At 44.5% G+C, this 18,022-nt stretch overlaps 1 protein-coding gene across 6 annotated transcripts in view; it reads right to left on the minus strand.

Annotated features, from left to right (window-relative positions):
* Positions 1 to 18,022, minus strand: part of CRIM1 (cysteine rich transmembrane BMP regulator 1) — a 204,024-nt gene that overhangs the window by 86,206 nt on the left and 99,796 nt on the right. For 4 of the 6 annotated variants that reach the window (XM_085019582.1, XM_021087637.2, XM_021087640.2 and 1 more), the window contains one exon: positions 6,028 to 6,149. The exons of the other annotated variants lie outside the window; for them this stretch is intronic. In XM_085019582.1, the coding sequence (XP_084875708.1) occupies positions 6,028 to 6,149 (122 nt within the window). The remainder of the gene's footprint in view (positions 1 to 6,027; positions 6,150 to 18,022) is intronic. 6 annotated transcript variants of the gene reach the window in all.

Raw genomic sequence — 18,022 nt, forward strand, 5'->3', positions numbered from 1 at the left:
CCCAAGGTCCAAGGGTGGGAAACAGAGCGCTTTTACCACTCACATTTGCGTGCTGTGGAAGGAGGCAAAACGCTGCACTCTAACAAAACACTGAGCTTCCATTCAAACTGAAGACAAAAAATTTTTAGGAAACCAATCAATATTAATGACTTATTTGTGTTAATCCACCACAGCTATACCATCTGGGTAAAGCCACAAATCTTGGTGCGAGATCTGAAGAAGTGGGGAGGGAAGACGGGGGTTATGAATAAAGTGGCTCCAGATGACACTGCTTTATGGTGGGGTGTGCAGAAGCGTAAGCAGGAGGGGATGGGATTGACAGTTCACCAACGAAGGCACAGAGAGTGAGGGAGTGTAACTCACAGAGATGGAGAGTCCTGGAGAACACAGCCTTGAAAACACAACCAATTCTTTAAGATCAAAAAAAAAAAAAAAAAAAAAAATCACATGACATAATGAAACCCCCTGATTGATGCTGAGACAAATTTATAGAAGTGCTTCAGAAAAGTGAATGGTAAAATAGGCTGGCAGTGGTCTCTGACGAGCAGTGACCAATGACTTCTCCATCTGCTGGGGACAGACATGAATCTCAGCACAGGATGGTGTTTACCACCGCCTCTAAAAAAGGACATTTTCAGTGGGTGGGGAAAAAAAAATGCTACAAATAAAATAACTTACTCTGTAATTTGTACTTCTCCATGCACAAAGTGCACATCCATCAAAGTGCATAAATGTGTCCTTTTAGGGATTTTCTGTTTCTTTTAATTAAAAAAAAAATTTACTGGAGGATAACTGACTTATTACAATGTTGTATTAGTTTCAGTTATACAGCAAAGTAAATCAGCTTTATATATATATGTCAATTAGACTCTATTTTTTTCCCATATAAGTTATTACAGACTATTTAGTAGATTTCCCTGTGTGTTTTTTGTGTCTGCCCAATTAAACTTGATGTTTCTAAGTTCTACAGTCTTCCCTTCCCTTTTTAATATATTCCAGAACTCTTGAAAAAGATCCTTATAGTATAAACTGTTAATAACCTCTACTGCCTGCCAAATTACATGGATTGGCAGATAGTTATAGGTGTATTATTTTGGCAAAAGGAAGGGCTAAAATGTAGAACTTCACATCAAATGTGAACATGGAGAAAAAAATCCAAATAGGTACACTTCTGTTGCTTTGTCTCTTTAATCTCGCAGTAGGAAATGGCTACTATCATACCTCTGGTCCCCTTTCACTGGGGACCTTTCTTTCTTGTATAGAAAACAAGTGGGCAGACTCAAATGTAATAAGTCAAAAGAGAGACAAGTGGGGAGTTTCAGTTGTGGCACAGCGGAAACGAATCTGACTAATGTCCATGAGGATATGGGTTCGATTCCTGGCTTCGCTCCGTGGGTTGGGGATCTGGCGATGCAGTGAGCTGTGGTGTAGGTTGCAGACGCAGCTCGGATGCCAAGTTGTTGTGTCTGAGGTGGAGACTGGTGACTACAGCTCTGATTAGACCCCTAGCCTGGGAACTTCCACATGCTGCTGGTGCAGCCCTAAAAAGCAAAACAAAAACAAAAACAAAACAAAACAAAAAAACAACAGAGAGAGAGACAACCGTATGACAGATGAGGAATGTCTGAACATTTCTCCATAAATTAACAACAAACTGATCTGATTCCAGATAGCACATGAGCTTCCAGATACCTCAAGGGGAAAAACCCCTTTTCCATTTGGGAAAGTGGGGTGTGTGTGCTGGAACAGACCAAGCAGATACTATTTCAAGATAAGGGATAGGGAACAATACTTACACAACAGGACTGCAAAAGAAGTCCTGTGTGTCACACAGGCAAAATTAGCTTGATAAGGCCCCAGGAACACAACAGATGCTCAATAAATGCATACTGAGTGGAGCATTTCCTTCCAAGTGCCATGTTCTCTCCATTACTGTAGAAGCGGACACTATATCCCTAGAAACACTACTGATCATTACTGCTATATAGATAATGGGTTCTCAGTAGATGTTTGTGCGCCAATTTTCTTATTAACAAACGGCAGGTCTCACTTTATTAGGCGAAAATTTTACATGAGAAGAAGGCTGACTTTGGGTGTGGCTCTCCTGTGATTGACTGATTTTTACTTGTTAACATGTGAGGCTGGAAGAGTTAGTTAGGAACTATGACACGCAAACCAAGACGTTCTGGTTTGGATTTTTGTGCATGTATGTTGGACAAGGTGATTATGTCTAAGCAACCAAATAATCGCCTCTGTTTTCTATGCATGGATGACTTCCACGTTCAAACCCAAATGCCTCTTGGAATGAGCAAGCTGGGCCATTGTAAGGCAATGGGGTATACTGTGACAATATGGAGAACACGCGTCCATCTAAAAGTAGAGGCCATCACTCAGCTCCAGCTGACCAATGACAAACCTTTTATTTAATGGCCAGAGAGACACAAATCTGTTTCTCAAAGGTAATCAGGGATTATTCAACCTCTTCTGTGGAAGGCATACTTTTAGGTGATGATATTACTCCTCCTAAGTTTACATAAAAGGAGCTCAAGCATACCACCTGTTTCTTTGGTGTTTGAACAGGATTCTCACTCAACCAATACCTCATAAGTCCTCCTTTGGGCCCTCAGAGAATTCAGTCCTGACCATCACAATTTAGTGTGCGGCTCTCCCATCCTCCCCCCGCCACCAAAAACAAACAAACAAACAAACAAACAAAAAAACAAAAAACTAAACCCAACAGAGAAGAGAATATTTATATAGAATGTTCTTTCCATCTATTCATCTAGGGTAATGTTTTCAAAACTTAGGAGTGCTTGACATCTCTGAATATTTATTAATCTTGTGTTTTCACTGTAAGGCTTTTCTTAAAAAAAAATAAATAAATAAGCCTATGGATCATCCGGATGGCACCTTAGGGACTGAGCCTGGGCAGGCAACCTCCGTATCTGCCTGTGGGGTTATCAGTTAACATGCAACCTTCTATCTCCTGCACTGGGGCTCCTGGATCTAGTCCTACGTGTTCCTACATGTTGAAAGGTTCTCCAAATAGAGATACAATCTTCCAGGCATCAAGGTTCCAGCTGGGTGGCAAACTCACCTCTGAGAACTGCTTTCACCGAGGTGCATGTCAATATGATGGTTTTGCTTTTTATGGCGAAGAGCAGCCAGAGGAAACCTGTCTCTGCATTTGAGTGATTAAAGCAACTGCGGACATGACTGACTGTGTCACCCAGGGCTCTCTTTTCAAGTTTCCAGATGAGGAGAGTGTGGCCCTGTCTCGCAGGCTTCTTATCTCTAAAAGTAAGAACCATGGGTCTGATTCTATCTTCCTCTTCACTTGGATGGCCAGGACGCTGGGGCCTAATGTGACATTTAACTCCAGCAATTACACAGATGAATGCCATGGCCTGCACACCTGTGAGAACTTTCTTCTTGCTTTTCATTTCCAACTTTTACATATAGCTCTATGGTTCGATTTCTCTTTTCTCATTAATATTTTACCACTATGTTATTATATTTGTTCTCAACGTAAAAGTGTCTCAAACTATTTGCCGATAAGCAAGGCTGTGTGTGTGTTTAACAGACCTCTGTGACAATGAATCTTTGACATGTAATATCCTCTAATGGTGACCTTACGACAACAGTAAGACTTTCCCAGAGTACTGGATGCCAAATAAACACACACACACACACACAAAATATGAGAGAGAGAGAGAGAGAGTGTGTGTGTGTGTGTGTGTGTGTGTGTGTGTATACTTATATGCCCAAGGATGTAAAATGAAGGCTTTGAGACAGAATGCCCATAAATACTATTCTGTGGGATTTTGAATCTTTATAGTCTTATACTTTCTAGTCTCATCTACAACTGAAGGACTAATTCAGTAATTGAGACTCTATAGCAGGACAAGAAATAAAGCAAAGATCACCCAACAAATTTATGGTAGCAAGAAAGAGGCAAACACCAGAAATCCTGTGACTTATTTGTCGTCTCAACATCTTCTCACAGCAGATGGCAGGGCTGTTGCTAAAGTCAGGGCTCTATCAATGGGGGCAGGCCCTGGAGATTCATTCAAGGCCACTGAGGTGGGGGGCAGTTACCAGCGGTCCACAGCGCATCGCCCTGGGGCGAGATGTAAAGTTCATGTTCTGATGAGAAAGTCATGACTCCCGGCTTTCTCTAAGCAAGAAGCAATGAACGAGAAGGCACCCCTCTTCCTCCACCCAGAGGAAGGCAACTTGTATGACTAGAGGGAGCAAGAGATTTAGGATTAAAGGGTGGGGCAGTAAAAGACGGTGAATTCCTACACAGTAACCCCTCTATGGGCTGATAATTAGGCGCCACTCTAGACGGAACTTAAGATGATAGGACTCAGATCATCCGCTCCCCTACTCCGTGCCCCATCAGAACCCACCTCCCCTCTGGAAGGCAGACAACTGCTAATATCACAGACGCAAGAATGGATGCCCTGTTCTCTGGCAGTTCAGATTCCGGCATGAGGGACAGACATGCGATGGATGGATATGGGAAGGAAGCACCTCGAGATGCAGGGATAAGGAGCAACTCTTTCTGTCTCAAATGGTCCAAGTTAAATATTTACAGACTATCACCTACAATCAATTAAACCACAGCAGTGTCGGGGGGAAAGATCTGCTTGGCCATTTGCAGGTGTTAACACACATTTCTACCGGCTGGATGGGAATACGGGTGGGGAGATGCACTGAGAAGAGTGATGCATATGGAACCTTCCCTGCCCCCCGCCCTGCGTGCCTGTATTTGCAGAGGTCTGTACGTCAGAAAGCTCCCCTCGCCTTCTCTATCCCCCTGCAATGTCCAGAACAGTGTCTCTAGATGTGAACAGGAGGGAGGCACACAAAGTTATAAAGACGATTTGCTCTTGGGGCACAAGTTCAAATGCTTCACATACAAAACCTCATTTCATTTACTGTTACTCCATTTGACAGATGTGGCAACGGAGGCCCAGGAAGACAAGAGATGCCCAATGTTACACAGCTACCAAGTGGAGGAACCAATTGTCAAATTGCAGTCATTTTGTTCTAGTCTGTGTTCTCACTTAACCGCAAAGTCATACTGCAAGTGTTTCTTCAAAGCAGAACAAAACAAAACATAGAGCCACTGGACTAAAAACTGTGGGACTCAGTGACACAGGACTGGGGTTTCCTATAACCTTTTCTTGTAGGGGAGGGGCAGCTTAGGAGGAGGACAGAAAATCTTCTACTAGGCAGTAGTTATGACGAACGTTCTTATAGGTGTAATTTTGTTGTTTTTGTCCAAATCCATATTAATTTTCCTTGTGTGTCCAAGTATTGACTAAGTAAAGTTCTCTAAAATGACTGACATATCATGTGCTTAGTTTATTCTTTGCTTTTCTTCTGAAAATTCTGATGGAGGAACATGTTTTAGGTTCTTCTCCTTTTTAGCACTTACATTTAATAAACAGCACAACCAAACTCTCTCCTGAAAGGTGAAATGGAGAGAGATGGATTCTATCCGAAGGAATCAGTCATTTTTCTGGTCCACAAGGTTCTAGCTCCAGCCAGGCCAATACTATTGACCAAGCATTGACAAGCAGTGTTCTAAGGTGGAAAACACTTAACTAAAGGAACAGTGTCTTTTCTGTTTCAAACCGAGGTGGCGTGAGTGACACTGATTACCTCCGCCAGCAATGGGATGAGGTCCTGGATCATAGGAGGACTAGGGCTACATCTTCTACAATCCTTTTCTTGAAATCCTGAAACTCCTCACCTACTGAAACACAGCAGAATATGACGACTACATGCAGTCTGCAATTACATTTCCAAAATGCTCTTTCTAATGGATAGAATGATGATTCCCCTTCCTAACTTTCTCTACTGCATGGCGGGATCTTAGGCAAATATTCTGAGTTTCACCAAGTCCCTGAGTATACTTTCTGCCTTTTTAAAGACAGAAGTGACTAGATTGAACCCTCCCTCCGCCTCCTCCTGCACAAATGTACACTCTCTGAGAACAAGAGAAACCCCACGTACCATTAACACATTCAAAGACATCACAGCACTTTCCAGGTGTCCCATCTCCACGAGAGACTATGCGGGGAGTGGATCCCACCTCACACACGGGGAAACCACATAAGCCAGAGAGACACTCGCATCTGAAACCAAAGAAAAGGGAAGGAAAACCCCATGAATAAACAACAACATAGAAGTCGGGAGACCACAAACAAAGTGGCTGTGGCAAACTACTAACCTCTCTCCATGACAATCTGGAGATTGTCCTGTTTATCTGGTGTTGCTGGGGGATGGGGAGCGGGTTCTAACATAACTGGCATTCCAAACAACTAAGGCTCATCTCCTTAGTGTACGCCCAGACTTTTAACGTTAACCATTTTGACAGAAATATTCCTAAAATGCATTACTTCATTTCTTACTTAACCAGACCAGTATTGAGTATAACAAACATTTTCTTGATGACTCGGGGCCATCTTTACATGCGTACATTATCTCATGTTTCTCTGGACATCACTGATGCTTGCACAGGCTGACACAGAATGCTGCTCCTGCATGAAAGGATCCTAGGTTGCTGCTTTGTTGCCGTTGATCTTTTGGTATTTTTCAGCACTTTTCCTGACTTCTTTCAACTAACAGGTTATTAGTTTTTCATCTTTTTTTTAAATCAGTGTGATTGTCTAGTAGCATCCTCCTCTGGAGCTACATTAATTAACTTATAATTATGTATGATAAAAGAAATGGATGGACTGAAGACTGAGGAGCTCCTTAAACATAAAGGGCGTAAGCTTTAGCAAGTGGGCTTTGTGACAGCTATTTGGAAGCCGAAAGCCTTAACGCTTGGGATCTTTTAAGCTGCTTATATGCATTTCTTTCTACATGTGTGAGTGCAAGTTAGCTCTAACTTCGACTCCACTGCAAAGCTTGCCTGACCACAGGAAAATAAGAGGTAGGGGAAAATAACAGGAGGAAAAGATGTTGTCAACTGCCTGACGCTGATGTGTTACAATGAAATAGGAGGCAGGAAACGAGCAGCACAGGGGAGCAGGGTGTCAGGATGTAAATGTAATACAAGGAAGGAGCAGCCAGATTCTGTCCTGGGACTCCCCTGGGGATGGAAGTGTGGGTCAGAGGGCAGAGAGGATGACTCAGGGAGTTCCCAGGTTGACAGGAGTGAAAGGAAGAGATCCTAAAAAGAGACATCCTTGCCGGAACTATGTGGGTATTTATGTACCTGAGGGGTCAAGACCAGGCGAGGGTAACCTTTCCAGCAGGGGAGAATTAGTAACCCATTAAATCAGGGTCTTCCCTCCCGCCCAACCCCGAGCCTCTCATTTGTTTTATTCTCCCATTGTTCTTCGGATCTTTCATAAATTAAAATATGCCTGCAGTCCACAAGTGCTTCAATAATTGGGCCTAGAGGTTTAATTACATTTATAGTTAATGGTAGAACTAAAAAGGAAACACATTAAGTTAAAATTTGCACCAAAGACCATTAAAGCCACTGGAAAGGTGTGGCTGACACCTCTCAGGCTTCTTCCATGAGGGGAAACAGTTACATATGTAGATTAGTCGGAGAAGAGGGTGTTAGGTAATTAAGGTTTTGCTGCAATGGCGAAGGTTTGGTTGTTTTATGTGAGCAAAGCTAGGGGCTCTTGATTCCTCATTTGTATTCCTACAGGGCAACCACCTTCTACGGCTGAGTGAAAACGTGAACTGAGCTTTTAGTGCCTGGTAAGGGTACTCCACAGTCTTTCATTTTCATGCGCCTGGCTGCTGTGGTTTAAGGCGGAGGATCACATCCCAGTGACTCTGCAGTGACCATACATCGCTTACAGTTACTGCACTTGATACTCCGTACAACGTAAACTCCTTAGGGTTTCTAGATTAATGGGGGTAGAAGATTGAGAGGCCCCGTCCTGATTCCAGTATCTGGATGTATTTACGATGAAGGCATCCTCCAAGAAGAGCTGGCTAATCTTTCTTTCACATCTTTAGAGATTCACCTTTTCTCCCACTGAAGTGTTCTAGGAATTCCCTCTAAACACCAGGGAACATATAATCAACCCGTAATTACCTCATCTGAAGCCCTTCAACCTTTCAGAGACTTTTACTGAACACGTATGTGCGCTTGCATGCCAGGCTTTCTGCTAGGCTGTCAGAAATCACGCCAACCTGAAAACCATAACTAAGCTTGCCCTAAGTCTTTTTCCCCTCTTTTACGTTTGATCTATTTCCCAACATTTAAATACCTCTCTTGTTTCCCTAGAGCCCCGTATAGGTTGTCTCCAGCATGTTGCAGAAGATCTGAAATTGCACAAACCTACCTAATGACCCACTTAGGAAAGGAAAACCCTTTATGTTGAATTTTTATTTCTAAACCCAGAAAGACTGCATAGTAAAGATATGAAGATTCAGACGCCCCGGGTTGGGCCCCAGCCCCTTTACCCTTCTCTACCAACCCCTTGGGCGAGCCCTTCCTTCTTACTGCTGCCTTTTGACTTCTCACAACTTCCCAGAACCTGAGACTAGAGGATGTTAAAGACCATGAACACCTCAACAAAGAAGGAACTTAAGGAAATAGAAAATGTGAACATCTGGGCTCACATACGATAGCTACCCAGCAAGTATCTAGTAGAGGGAGACTACAAAACTGCCATTTTTTTCGCAGATCAAGAACAGTCAAATAGCTATTTCATAGAGCTCAACATAATACAACTCTGGAGAGTTACCTTTCGACAGAAAGGTCTACACCTCTCTCAGGGAACAAAAGAGGGCCTCCTTAGGACCCTTATTTGCTGAGGAACATTATTATGTCTATAAAGTATGTTGGGTCCAATGCAGCTTTGAAAAATTCTTTCAAGAGTTCCCATTGTGGCGCAGCAGAAACGAATCCAACTAGGAACCATGAGGTTGCAGGTTCGATCCCTGGCCCCGCTCAGAGGGTTAAGGATCTGGCATTGCCATGAGCTGTGGTGTAGGTCACAGACGTGGCTCGGATCTGGCGTTGCTGTGGCTCTGGCGTAGGCTGGCAGCAACAGCTCTGATTAGACCCCTAGCCTGGGTACCGCCATATGCCGCAATTGCGGCCCTAAAAAAAGACAAAAAGACAAAAAAAAAAAAAAATTCTTTCATAAGATTATTCGAGGTTTCTTGGTTTGCCTGCACTGGAGGCAAGTATTCTTCCCTTTTACGGATGGGACGAGTGAGGCATAACTAATCAACTGAGTTGAAATCAAGTAAGGTATTTTCCCCTAGAAGGGACAATAGTCTCTTGTACTGAGTCATGAAGAGGAAATGCTGAATTACAGAACGAAGTAAGCATGAACACTGAATCTTGTCCTCGCCACCTTTTCTCTTCATTCTTGTTCTTGTTTTGGTCCCTCCTTCCAATCTTCCTCTTACCTTTTACCCTGAATGCCTGGGTGAAGAGCAAGCAATGGAATGGAGAAAGCATGTGGATGAGGGGCTGAGGAAAGAGACTCACCTATGAGTCAACTAAGGTGCACACTTTCCCCTCTCTTCTCCCATTTCCCAGTTCTAACCTGGTCTCCCCTCACCTGTCTCTCCTTCTCCCAATCCAGCCCACACCCATCCTATGGCTCAGTTCCTGCACTGTGTAGTCAAAACCCTCCAATTATTCCTCATTTAAAGGACCACTTTCTCAGCCTAGCACTCAACACTCCCAAGTCCATACGGCTTCATCTGAATTCAAGCTCACGGGATTTCTCTTCATTCTCCTAATGAGACAATCGCCTCTATTCTCCAGACAAGCCCTCCCTCTGCGCTGCTCACCCTGCTCCCTCCTGAACATTCCTCATCTGCTCTTCCTCCCCAGCTGTCTGTCTAGATAACCATCGGTCTTTCCAGGCCAACCTCCACTTAGAGCTCTTCTTTGAAACCCCGAATACCATACTTCTCTCAGGATACCTGCAGCCAAGTGCAAAGGGCTTTTTAAAGGAAACAAACAAATTAACAGCTTTATCGAGATACAATGCCTATACTGTGAAATTGACCCTTTTAAAGCATACAATTCAATGGCTTGTATCATCACAGGGTTGTGCCATCATCACCATTACCTAATTTTAGAACATTTTCATCACTCAAGAAGAAAGCCTGTATTCCCCATTTTTCCTCCCTCAGCCTCTGGCAGCCAGCAATCTATGTTCTATCTCTACGGGTCTACCTATTTTGGTCAGTTCACATAAAGAGTATCATGGGCCAAAGGCTTTTTAACCTCAAACAAGAAGCAACTTGTATTTGCAATTTGCCTGGGGAAAAAAAAAATCCGGCCTTTGATGTTATCCTCAGTATTAAGATAATGATCAATCAAGGTACCACATTAATAAATTTTTGCATAATGTAATCACAGCTGCAGCCAGGTAGGCTGGTTAAGCCATCTTTCTTCTCTCTCCAGTAGGTAACAGATTCAGCTTAGGGGGCATGCGTGCACCAGAGTACAAAGATGAACAGCAGTCAGAAAAATCAACTAAGCCCCTAGAGGGCACTCCCCTCCTTAGGAGGCGCACGCTGGCTACTTCTGTGGTCTGAAAGGCAGTTGCGTGCTCATGCTTTCCCTTCCTGTCCTTTGCTTCCTGGTCTATGCAGGCAGTCCCAGGCCAGCCAGAGTCCTAGCACAGCTTACAAGGTGCTCCCAAGTCTAGCCTCCTCTTATCTTTCAGCTTCCATGTTCTACTGTGTCCTCCACAGGCTCTGCATACCTGAATAACAATGGCAATCTGCCATTCCTGACCCCCCTTCCCTACCCCAGCCCTATCAGTGCCACAGCTCGGCTGTCCAAGCCACCTCAAATCCCTGCCTCCCTTTAAGGCCATCCATCCTACAAGGCCTCCTCTGACCAAAAAAGCCACCAGGATTCATTTTGTCTCCCCTGACTTTCGGATAGTACACGGGAATATCAAACTCTTGGAGCAGACCTGCTCACCCTAGGAAAGCAAAAAATCCTAGTGTTTTTCCTGTGAATTCTCCCATGGGCGGGGTGGGGGGAGGGCATGTCTTATTTGTCCTGTGAGTGAAACAATGAATGATACACAGACATCCAGACAACAATCTGGAACAAACTTTTTTTTTTTCATGGCTAATTAGAGGTCAGACCATGCATTGTTTTCATAGGTTTTTTGGTCTCGTTTTTTTTTTTTTTTTTTTTTTAAACAAATTCTAGACTTGGAGCTAATCAGTGTGGGTGCTTTTCAAAATTAGCCTATAGAGATAGACTATGGAATCTATTGAGAGGGCAGATTCCAGGGTGTCATAGTCAAGGACTGTTTCTCTGGGAGTCTGGGGCGCAGCCCCAGAATCTGCCTGTATAATAACAATAGCAAATTCTCCAAGAGACTCCACTGAAGGGAATCTGGGACCCACTTTCTGAACAACTGGCTCCTACAAGTGTGTAGTCCCAGTCATGATAGTTTAATTTGCACTTCCCACTGGAAAAGAACTACGTACAACTAGTTTCGTCATTTTAATTAGTGACACACTTTGATTAGTAGCACGTGTCTGAATACAGCTGCCAATGAGTGAGAGACAGGTGGAGTGAAGAAATAATAACTTTACTTACTATCCAAGACCATCACCCACCAGAACGTGGATGACTGCTAACAAGCCACAAACGCTGGGATGCTCAGTTTTCCGGTCCATAAAATGAGATGGTTGGGCCTTAACGAGCTTTCTTCTATCTATAAAACCCCATGATTCCATTACTGTCATCCCCATTCCCATCACTGCAACTGTCTGATCCCAGCTCAGCCCTTCCTCAGGATGCTCTTCGTCTGCACCCTGTCCTCACAGCACATCACATCCCCGCCCTCCCACACTCGCCTCCTCCTCACCAAGCACCTCAACCTTCAGGGCCAACTCAAGGCGAGTCTTGTCTCTCTCCTTTTCTTTTGTAGGTGAATGTAGAAGAAATAATATACCCAACACTAGCACCTCCATATCACCAGGCAGATCTTCATAACTAAGTTGAAGAATCAATGGCTTGTTTCACCAGAACGACCAGAGAAACTATAAAGGATGCTAAATTATAGGGTGTCAGAAGATACACTCGGGGAGAGGAGCCCTCTTTGCCACACCCGCCACGATGCACCAAAGCAGCAAAATATCAGGCTCCTCACCTTCCCCGGGCAGATCTTTATCCCCAGCCCTAACTTGGAGGGAAAACAATGCAGTGAGGCCCCTGCAAACATGTCTCCCTGGATTTATTCCACATCCAACCTGAGCACTGAGCCCTTCAAAAGGGGAGAATCACTGTCGGTAAATCAAAAACTACTAGACTGAGGTGGGAGGGAGTGCTCCCTCTAGACGGGAAGCCGGAATAAATGTGGAACTAATTAAAAGGGCAAAGCACGTGTACTACTAGGGTTCCACAGTGTAATAATGAAATAACTGTCAGCAGTGGAAGTTATAATGACACATAAAACATATTCCTATTCTATAAAAAGTAGTTTCAATTTTAATTAAATCTGATGTACTATCTTTCTACTGATTAAATTTCTGATCTCTTTCTAGGAATGTATACATTCGAGGAAAAATAAAAAAGACTGCAAATAAAACATCCAAAAAGAAATAGGCTTCCCACCTGAGGGTCCAACTATCCTGATGGAAAACTGCTCTCCTGCCTATGGAAGCTTCTCAGGATGACCATGTTTTTCCCACCTTGCCCTAAGATTTTCTACTCACCAAGATACAAACCTTCCATCCTTCACCCTTTCTCAAGCTCGCTATTCAATAACCTCTTGCATTTCCACCACCCAGTGGTCAAACACACCTTAGCTGCAGCAGCAAGCACCCGGCCAAGCTCTGAGGATCACAGGCACCCTTCCAGAAGCCTCTCAACACCTCTTTTCACCCAGAAAGCCAGAAACTTGCACTTTTCCACTTTCTTTTCAGAGGCAACAGTAAAATCACTTTGTTTTTGGTGGCGGTCATGCTTTGCCTTTTGAGGGGAGCCGCTAAAGGATACGCTTCAGTACAGGGACAGAATCAACAGAGGGTGGGGAGGGAGAAGGTTCCTCTGCCCTTTCGACTACTCGGTATCAGTAAAACTCATAAAGGCCACTGTAAGCCCTTAATGACGCAGTCCTTACTGCTCCCCTCCGCCCAGCTTTCTCAAGGGCCAGATGATTACGGCTGGAGCCTCAAGGCTGGCCTGTGGCTCAGGAAACGTATCTTTAGGTGCACAGTCTGAGAGAAAGGTGGTGTAAATCACAGGACCAGAGGAGCTCTGGGCTCCCACAAGATCTACAGATGACCTTCCAAAGGATGCCCTACAGTGAGCAGGTGAGGTCAGGAGGCCAGGGCACTTGATGCAGGGTATCTCCCCCACTCGGCTGCTTAGAGCAGTGAGCTGGTGATGTCCCCAAGACTCCCTCCTGGAAGCAGGGAAACCAGGGCACAGAAACATAGGTGAAAGGTACCCCAGGGCCCTGCCCCTGTCAATGGAGAACTGGATCCGACAGGCTCTCATTGAACCACACTCATTTAGCCCTAACCTGATACCAACCCCATCCCAGGACAGGAAGGCTCTGTGCCTTCACTTCCCCAGGTCTGGGGGGAAGACACTGGCACCTGTTCCATGGTGGGCAGGATGGTGTAGAGAACAGGAGCGAGTGTCCCATGGAGACTGGGGCAGGAAAGGCAGGACAGCGGTGGGGGCGGTGGGGTGGGGGGCAGCAGCACTGGGCACAGGAAGGAGGAGGAGAGGGTCTGGTGGGGAGAGTATGTTTTAACAGAGCAATACCAGCAACACATTTCAGGATGCTTTGGAACCATGGCGTTGGCCTGTGGTCCCCAGGCAGTGATCCCATAACCCTCTGCTGAGTGTGTGTGTGCAGCAGGTACTCAGCTGGGTGGGGCTGGGTAACAGGGGTCCAGGCCCTCCGTGTAGGAAGTACAGTTTAGGGAGGTGTCGGGTTTATACCATCACAAGCCAGCACACAATGGGACATAGGCTATTTTGTCTCTTCCCGGGAGTACGTGAAAAACAAACACCAACGACATCAGGACTGAACCTATTTTAAAATCTGGACAAATCCTCCTAATGCTCATGCAGGCCACCTGTGGCCCGAGTGGGCGCTGAAACAGCTGACTGTGAGCATGCATCTATTGGATCCCTGTGAGCTCCCAGGCCTCTCATCCTGGTCATCAGGGCAAAGTGCAGGGCCCTCTGGTCTCCTGTCCTGAAAGGAATGCACATCCCACAGAGAACCACTCTGCTTCCCAGGGACCCATCCTGCCACGCCCACCCTTTCCTCGCTCAGCGCCCAGCGTCTGCCTGCTCATCATCCCAGGGGTTGCTGCTCAGATCTGTTCTAACCCTTACCTGGCTCTCCAGAAAATGCGATTTCCTTACACTGAAACCATGAATCTCTCACAGACGCTTCACCTGGGCTGGAAGGAAGGCTGATGTTCTCCAAGCTGACCACAGGCTAGCCCCGTGCCACTGCTTTCCTCTCTCACGCAAGCCCTCCCTCTCTGTCGCGTTGTCTCCTGCCCATTTCCTACAGGGATGGAGCTTCAGAGAACATACTCTGACACCCAGCAGTCTTAGGTTCGAGTTAGGCGCTTTATGACCTTGGGTGTCACCTGGTCTCTCTAAACCTCATTTGTACCACGTGTAGGATGGGATGATTTAAGTATCCACATCTCATAGGACTGCTATGTAGATTATATAAACTGATACACTAAAAAGTACCCAGAATAGTCCCTGGAACACAGAAGCACTGAACACCTGTTAGACATTTTATATCTTTATAATCTGCAAGGCTTCCGTGTCTACGTGGAGGAAGCATTTTCAACATCCTGACCTCACTTGATCTTTTGGAATCCAGGGAACCTCGCTGCCCCTTCCACTTCAGCCACTTACTCCACCAGCCACAGCTTGCTCAAATTTCAAGTCAGACACTCTACTCGCTGAGCACAAGGATTCATCCCTCCTTCCAGGTCTCTCAGGCCCAGGCTACCACTGCACGGACTCTTCAACCTCCCTGAGTCATCTCCTAAATCTTTCCCTTTTCTCACCCTGGGCCACATCCTGATAGTACCCACTTAATGATACAGCCCCCACCCATGATGTTTTACCTGAGCCACCATCTTCATGATACTTTTAAATTCTCCCTCCTTTACCACCCACCCATACCTTGTCTCTGAACCTCAACCCCAAATCAGTTAAACCCAGAGATGGCAAAGTTGACTTCTTCATTCATAGGGTAAAGAGATGGTGCAGACAACTCAAGAGGGTCTGGGCTCTCTGAGGGGTCTTTACCACTTGCTCCACCCAGAAACATACAGTTCTTGCTGCTATCCCTTCCAAGTGCTCAAGAGAAGCCAGATTTTCAATGGGAAGTGTCCCAGTTTCTAAATGTTGATGGCCAATTTAAAGATGGCCAAAAAAAGGCAAATCAAAGAAAACATGTCTGGGGGTAAATTTAGCCCCCAGGCTGGCAACTGCAAATTGTGATTCAAATCAATGACTTCCTCAATGCTGATACCCAAACTATTTTGTTTCCACTTTATTTATTAAGTATAGTTGGTTTACCATGTGTTGTTCGTTTCAGGTGTGCAGCAATGATACCCAAGCTATTGATGGGTGGAGGGGGTGGGGGGAAGCATACTCCTGGCAGTAGCTATTCTATACCTTCAATACTGGATTCCCTCGTGTGTCTCAAGACCTCCACTCAACCCCAAGGGTCATGCTTCTAACTAGAGGCACAAAGAGCTGATACTGTGTGTGTGTATGTGTTAGACTAGGAGAGTGTGACTGGGCACACGTGTGACGTGTCCACCAAACATGAGGACGAGAGGGTGGAGGGAAGGACATTCCAGGAAGCGGGAAGAACTGACTCAACATTTATGGAGGCAAGAAAGAATACAGTGTGTTTAGGTGGGAGAAAACAGTTCAGCCACCAGGAGCATATTATGAGTTGGGATGGGGACTAGGGGACACTGTAGGTAGACATGCAGGAAAAACAGCTAGTGAGATAGGCTGGGGTTGAGTGCTAACAGGCCTTGTGTACTATACCAATAAATATCTGTTATTGAAAGCAAGAGGAAAGTACTAAATATCTTCAACCAATGACATAGTCTTACAAAGGGGTGGTTATATCTGAGGACAAAAACCCACTATTGCCATGAATTCCATCTTTTTTCTTGGATTATATAGATGGGATTAGTGCTCATGTTTTAAGTTGCAAGACATTAAAAGTTTAAAAATCAATCACTGCAATAGCCTAGAATGCCCTTTCCTCTCTCTCCATCTGGTGAACTCTGACTCATTCTTAAAGACTCAGCTCAAAAGTCAAATCCAACAGTTTGGAATCAATCAGTATCTCTTTGCCCTGCAAAGCTCACTGCTTTTTGCACACTTCTATGTCTAAAGAACACAGCACTTCAAACTGCACTGATATCTACATGTGTGCTTTCCCTTTAGACTGTAAGCTCCTTGACATAAGTATGTTTTATTTCTACAAGGCTAGCATAACACTGAACATGTGATAAACACTCAAATATCTGTCCTCTCAACAAACCAAAACCACTATGGGATTCTATGTTAGGACTTGCCAGATTATCTATATATTTAACTAAAAGCATACACTGAATATTTACCTGTGCCTGGCACTGATGAGATGGGGGCTTATGAAGTACACAATCTAATGTCTTAGGAAGTGTCCTAAGAGTCTTCAAGAATCCATGACCTAGTTGTGGAGACTGAAGTACTCTACCATCCTATCACTACAGCTGTGACATACAAGCAAAGGAAAAATCAGGAAAAGGTCATTTAAAATGCACCTGTCTGTGTGATACACTCAGAATAGACTGAGCACGAAGTCCAAGAGAAACCAGGTGTCTCCGTCTTCGGGCTGTAGTCAAGCCGTTAAATGTTTGCTGGGCACACATAACCCTGAACCCTCTGCAAACTGTGTCTACACAGTGATGAAGGGTCATGTCACCTACATCCAATGTAAAGGTGCAAATGAAGAGTAAAACAAGAGTCCACAAAATCTGGGGCTGCTTTTGGCATTTCCACAAGAGGCAGGATTTTAACATGTTATGTTTGCTTATTAGTTACATAAGTAACTTCACAAAATGTTTTTGCAGAACTGCCTGGAGCTGTTCTTCTGGGTCCTGATGAGGTATCAAGTGAGGGTTGGGGGGAAAGCCCTCTGAGGTTCCATGTTATCAAGGCTGTGGATTCTGCTTTCCGACACAATTGAAAGTCTTATGGAATTCAGCTGAGTTATGGCTTTCCACGGAAGTCAGAGGGCCGTGTATCCATTGCCTGGTGATGGCCAGGCCTACTCAGATCAAACGAAAAGCCTCTGAGCGAGAGCCCTGAGCTCTGGCTCAGGACTGGAAAAAAATATAAAGTAAGATTAGACACTGGTCAAATGCATGGCGAAACACAAAAGGCATTAGGCCCTGGTATAGGAAGTGCAGGGCTTACACATCTGAAGCGAATTACTGACAAATTAAACTCTACGAGGGAGATAGTTCATCTCCAATGGGCAAGGGCTTTACTTCTAGGAAAGCATATTTTCTTCATTCTGGGGATAAGTCCAATAATAACATGGAATTCCTACAATTATTTTGTTTTAAAAACATTGGAGTTTAATATAGACTCTGGCTTTTTTAGTTATGAGTTGACTTGCTCTTTTGGGCCAAAAATTACTGTGACAGAGGGCAACAGAATAGAAGTTCTTTTCTTAGTTGAGAAAGGCAGGCTTCAAATATATTTCCAAATTTTTCTGCATGTGTTTAAAAACAAAGAGAATGCTACCATGATAGCATGTCAAGAGTCAGGAATGTTTTAAATCTGTGTTATGCTAATGCATATTTTACAGTGTATAACTTAATTTTACTTATTCCCCGAAAACAGCTGGATAAATTATTCAAATTAAAGGCAACCACCAAAGAGTAAGCTGAAGTAGAGAAATTTGTTTACTAATAGATTAATCTTTTTAAAAAACACCCAAACTGTTAGTTAGTAAGTGCCATCTTCTTC

This window comes from Sus scrofa, chromosome 3, assembly GCF_054392235.1.
Source record: "Sus scrofa isolate SSC_HxYL_T2T_F1_AM1 chromosome 3, Sscrofa_HxYL_maternal_Yorkshire_Landrace_v2.0, whole genome shotgun sequence".
NCBI lineage: Eukaryota > Metazoa > Chordata > Mammalia > Artiodactyla > Suidae > Sus > Sus scrofa.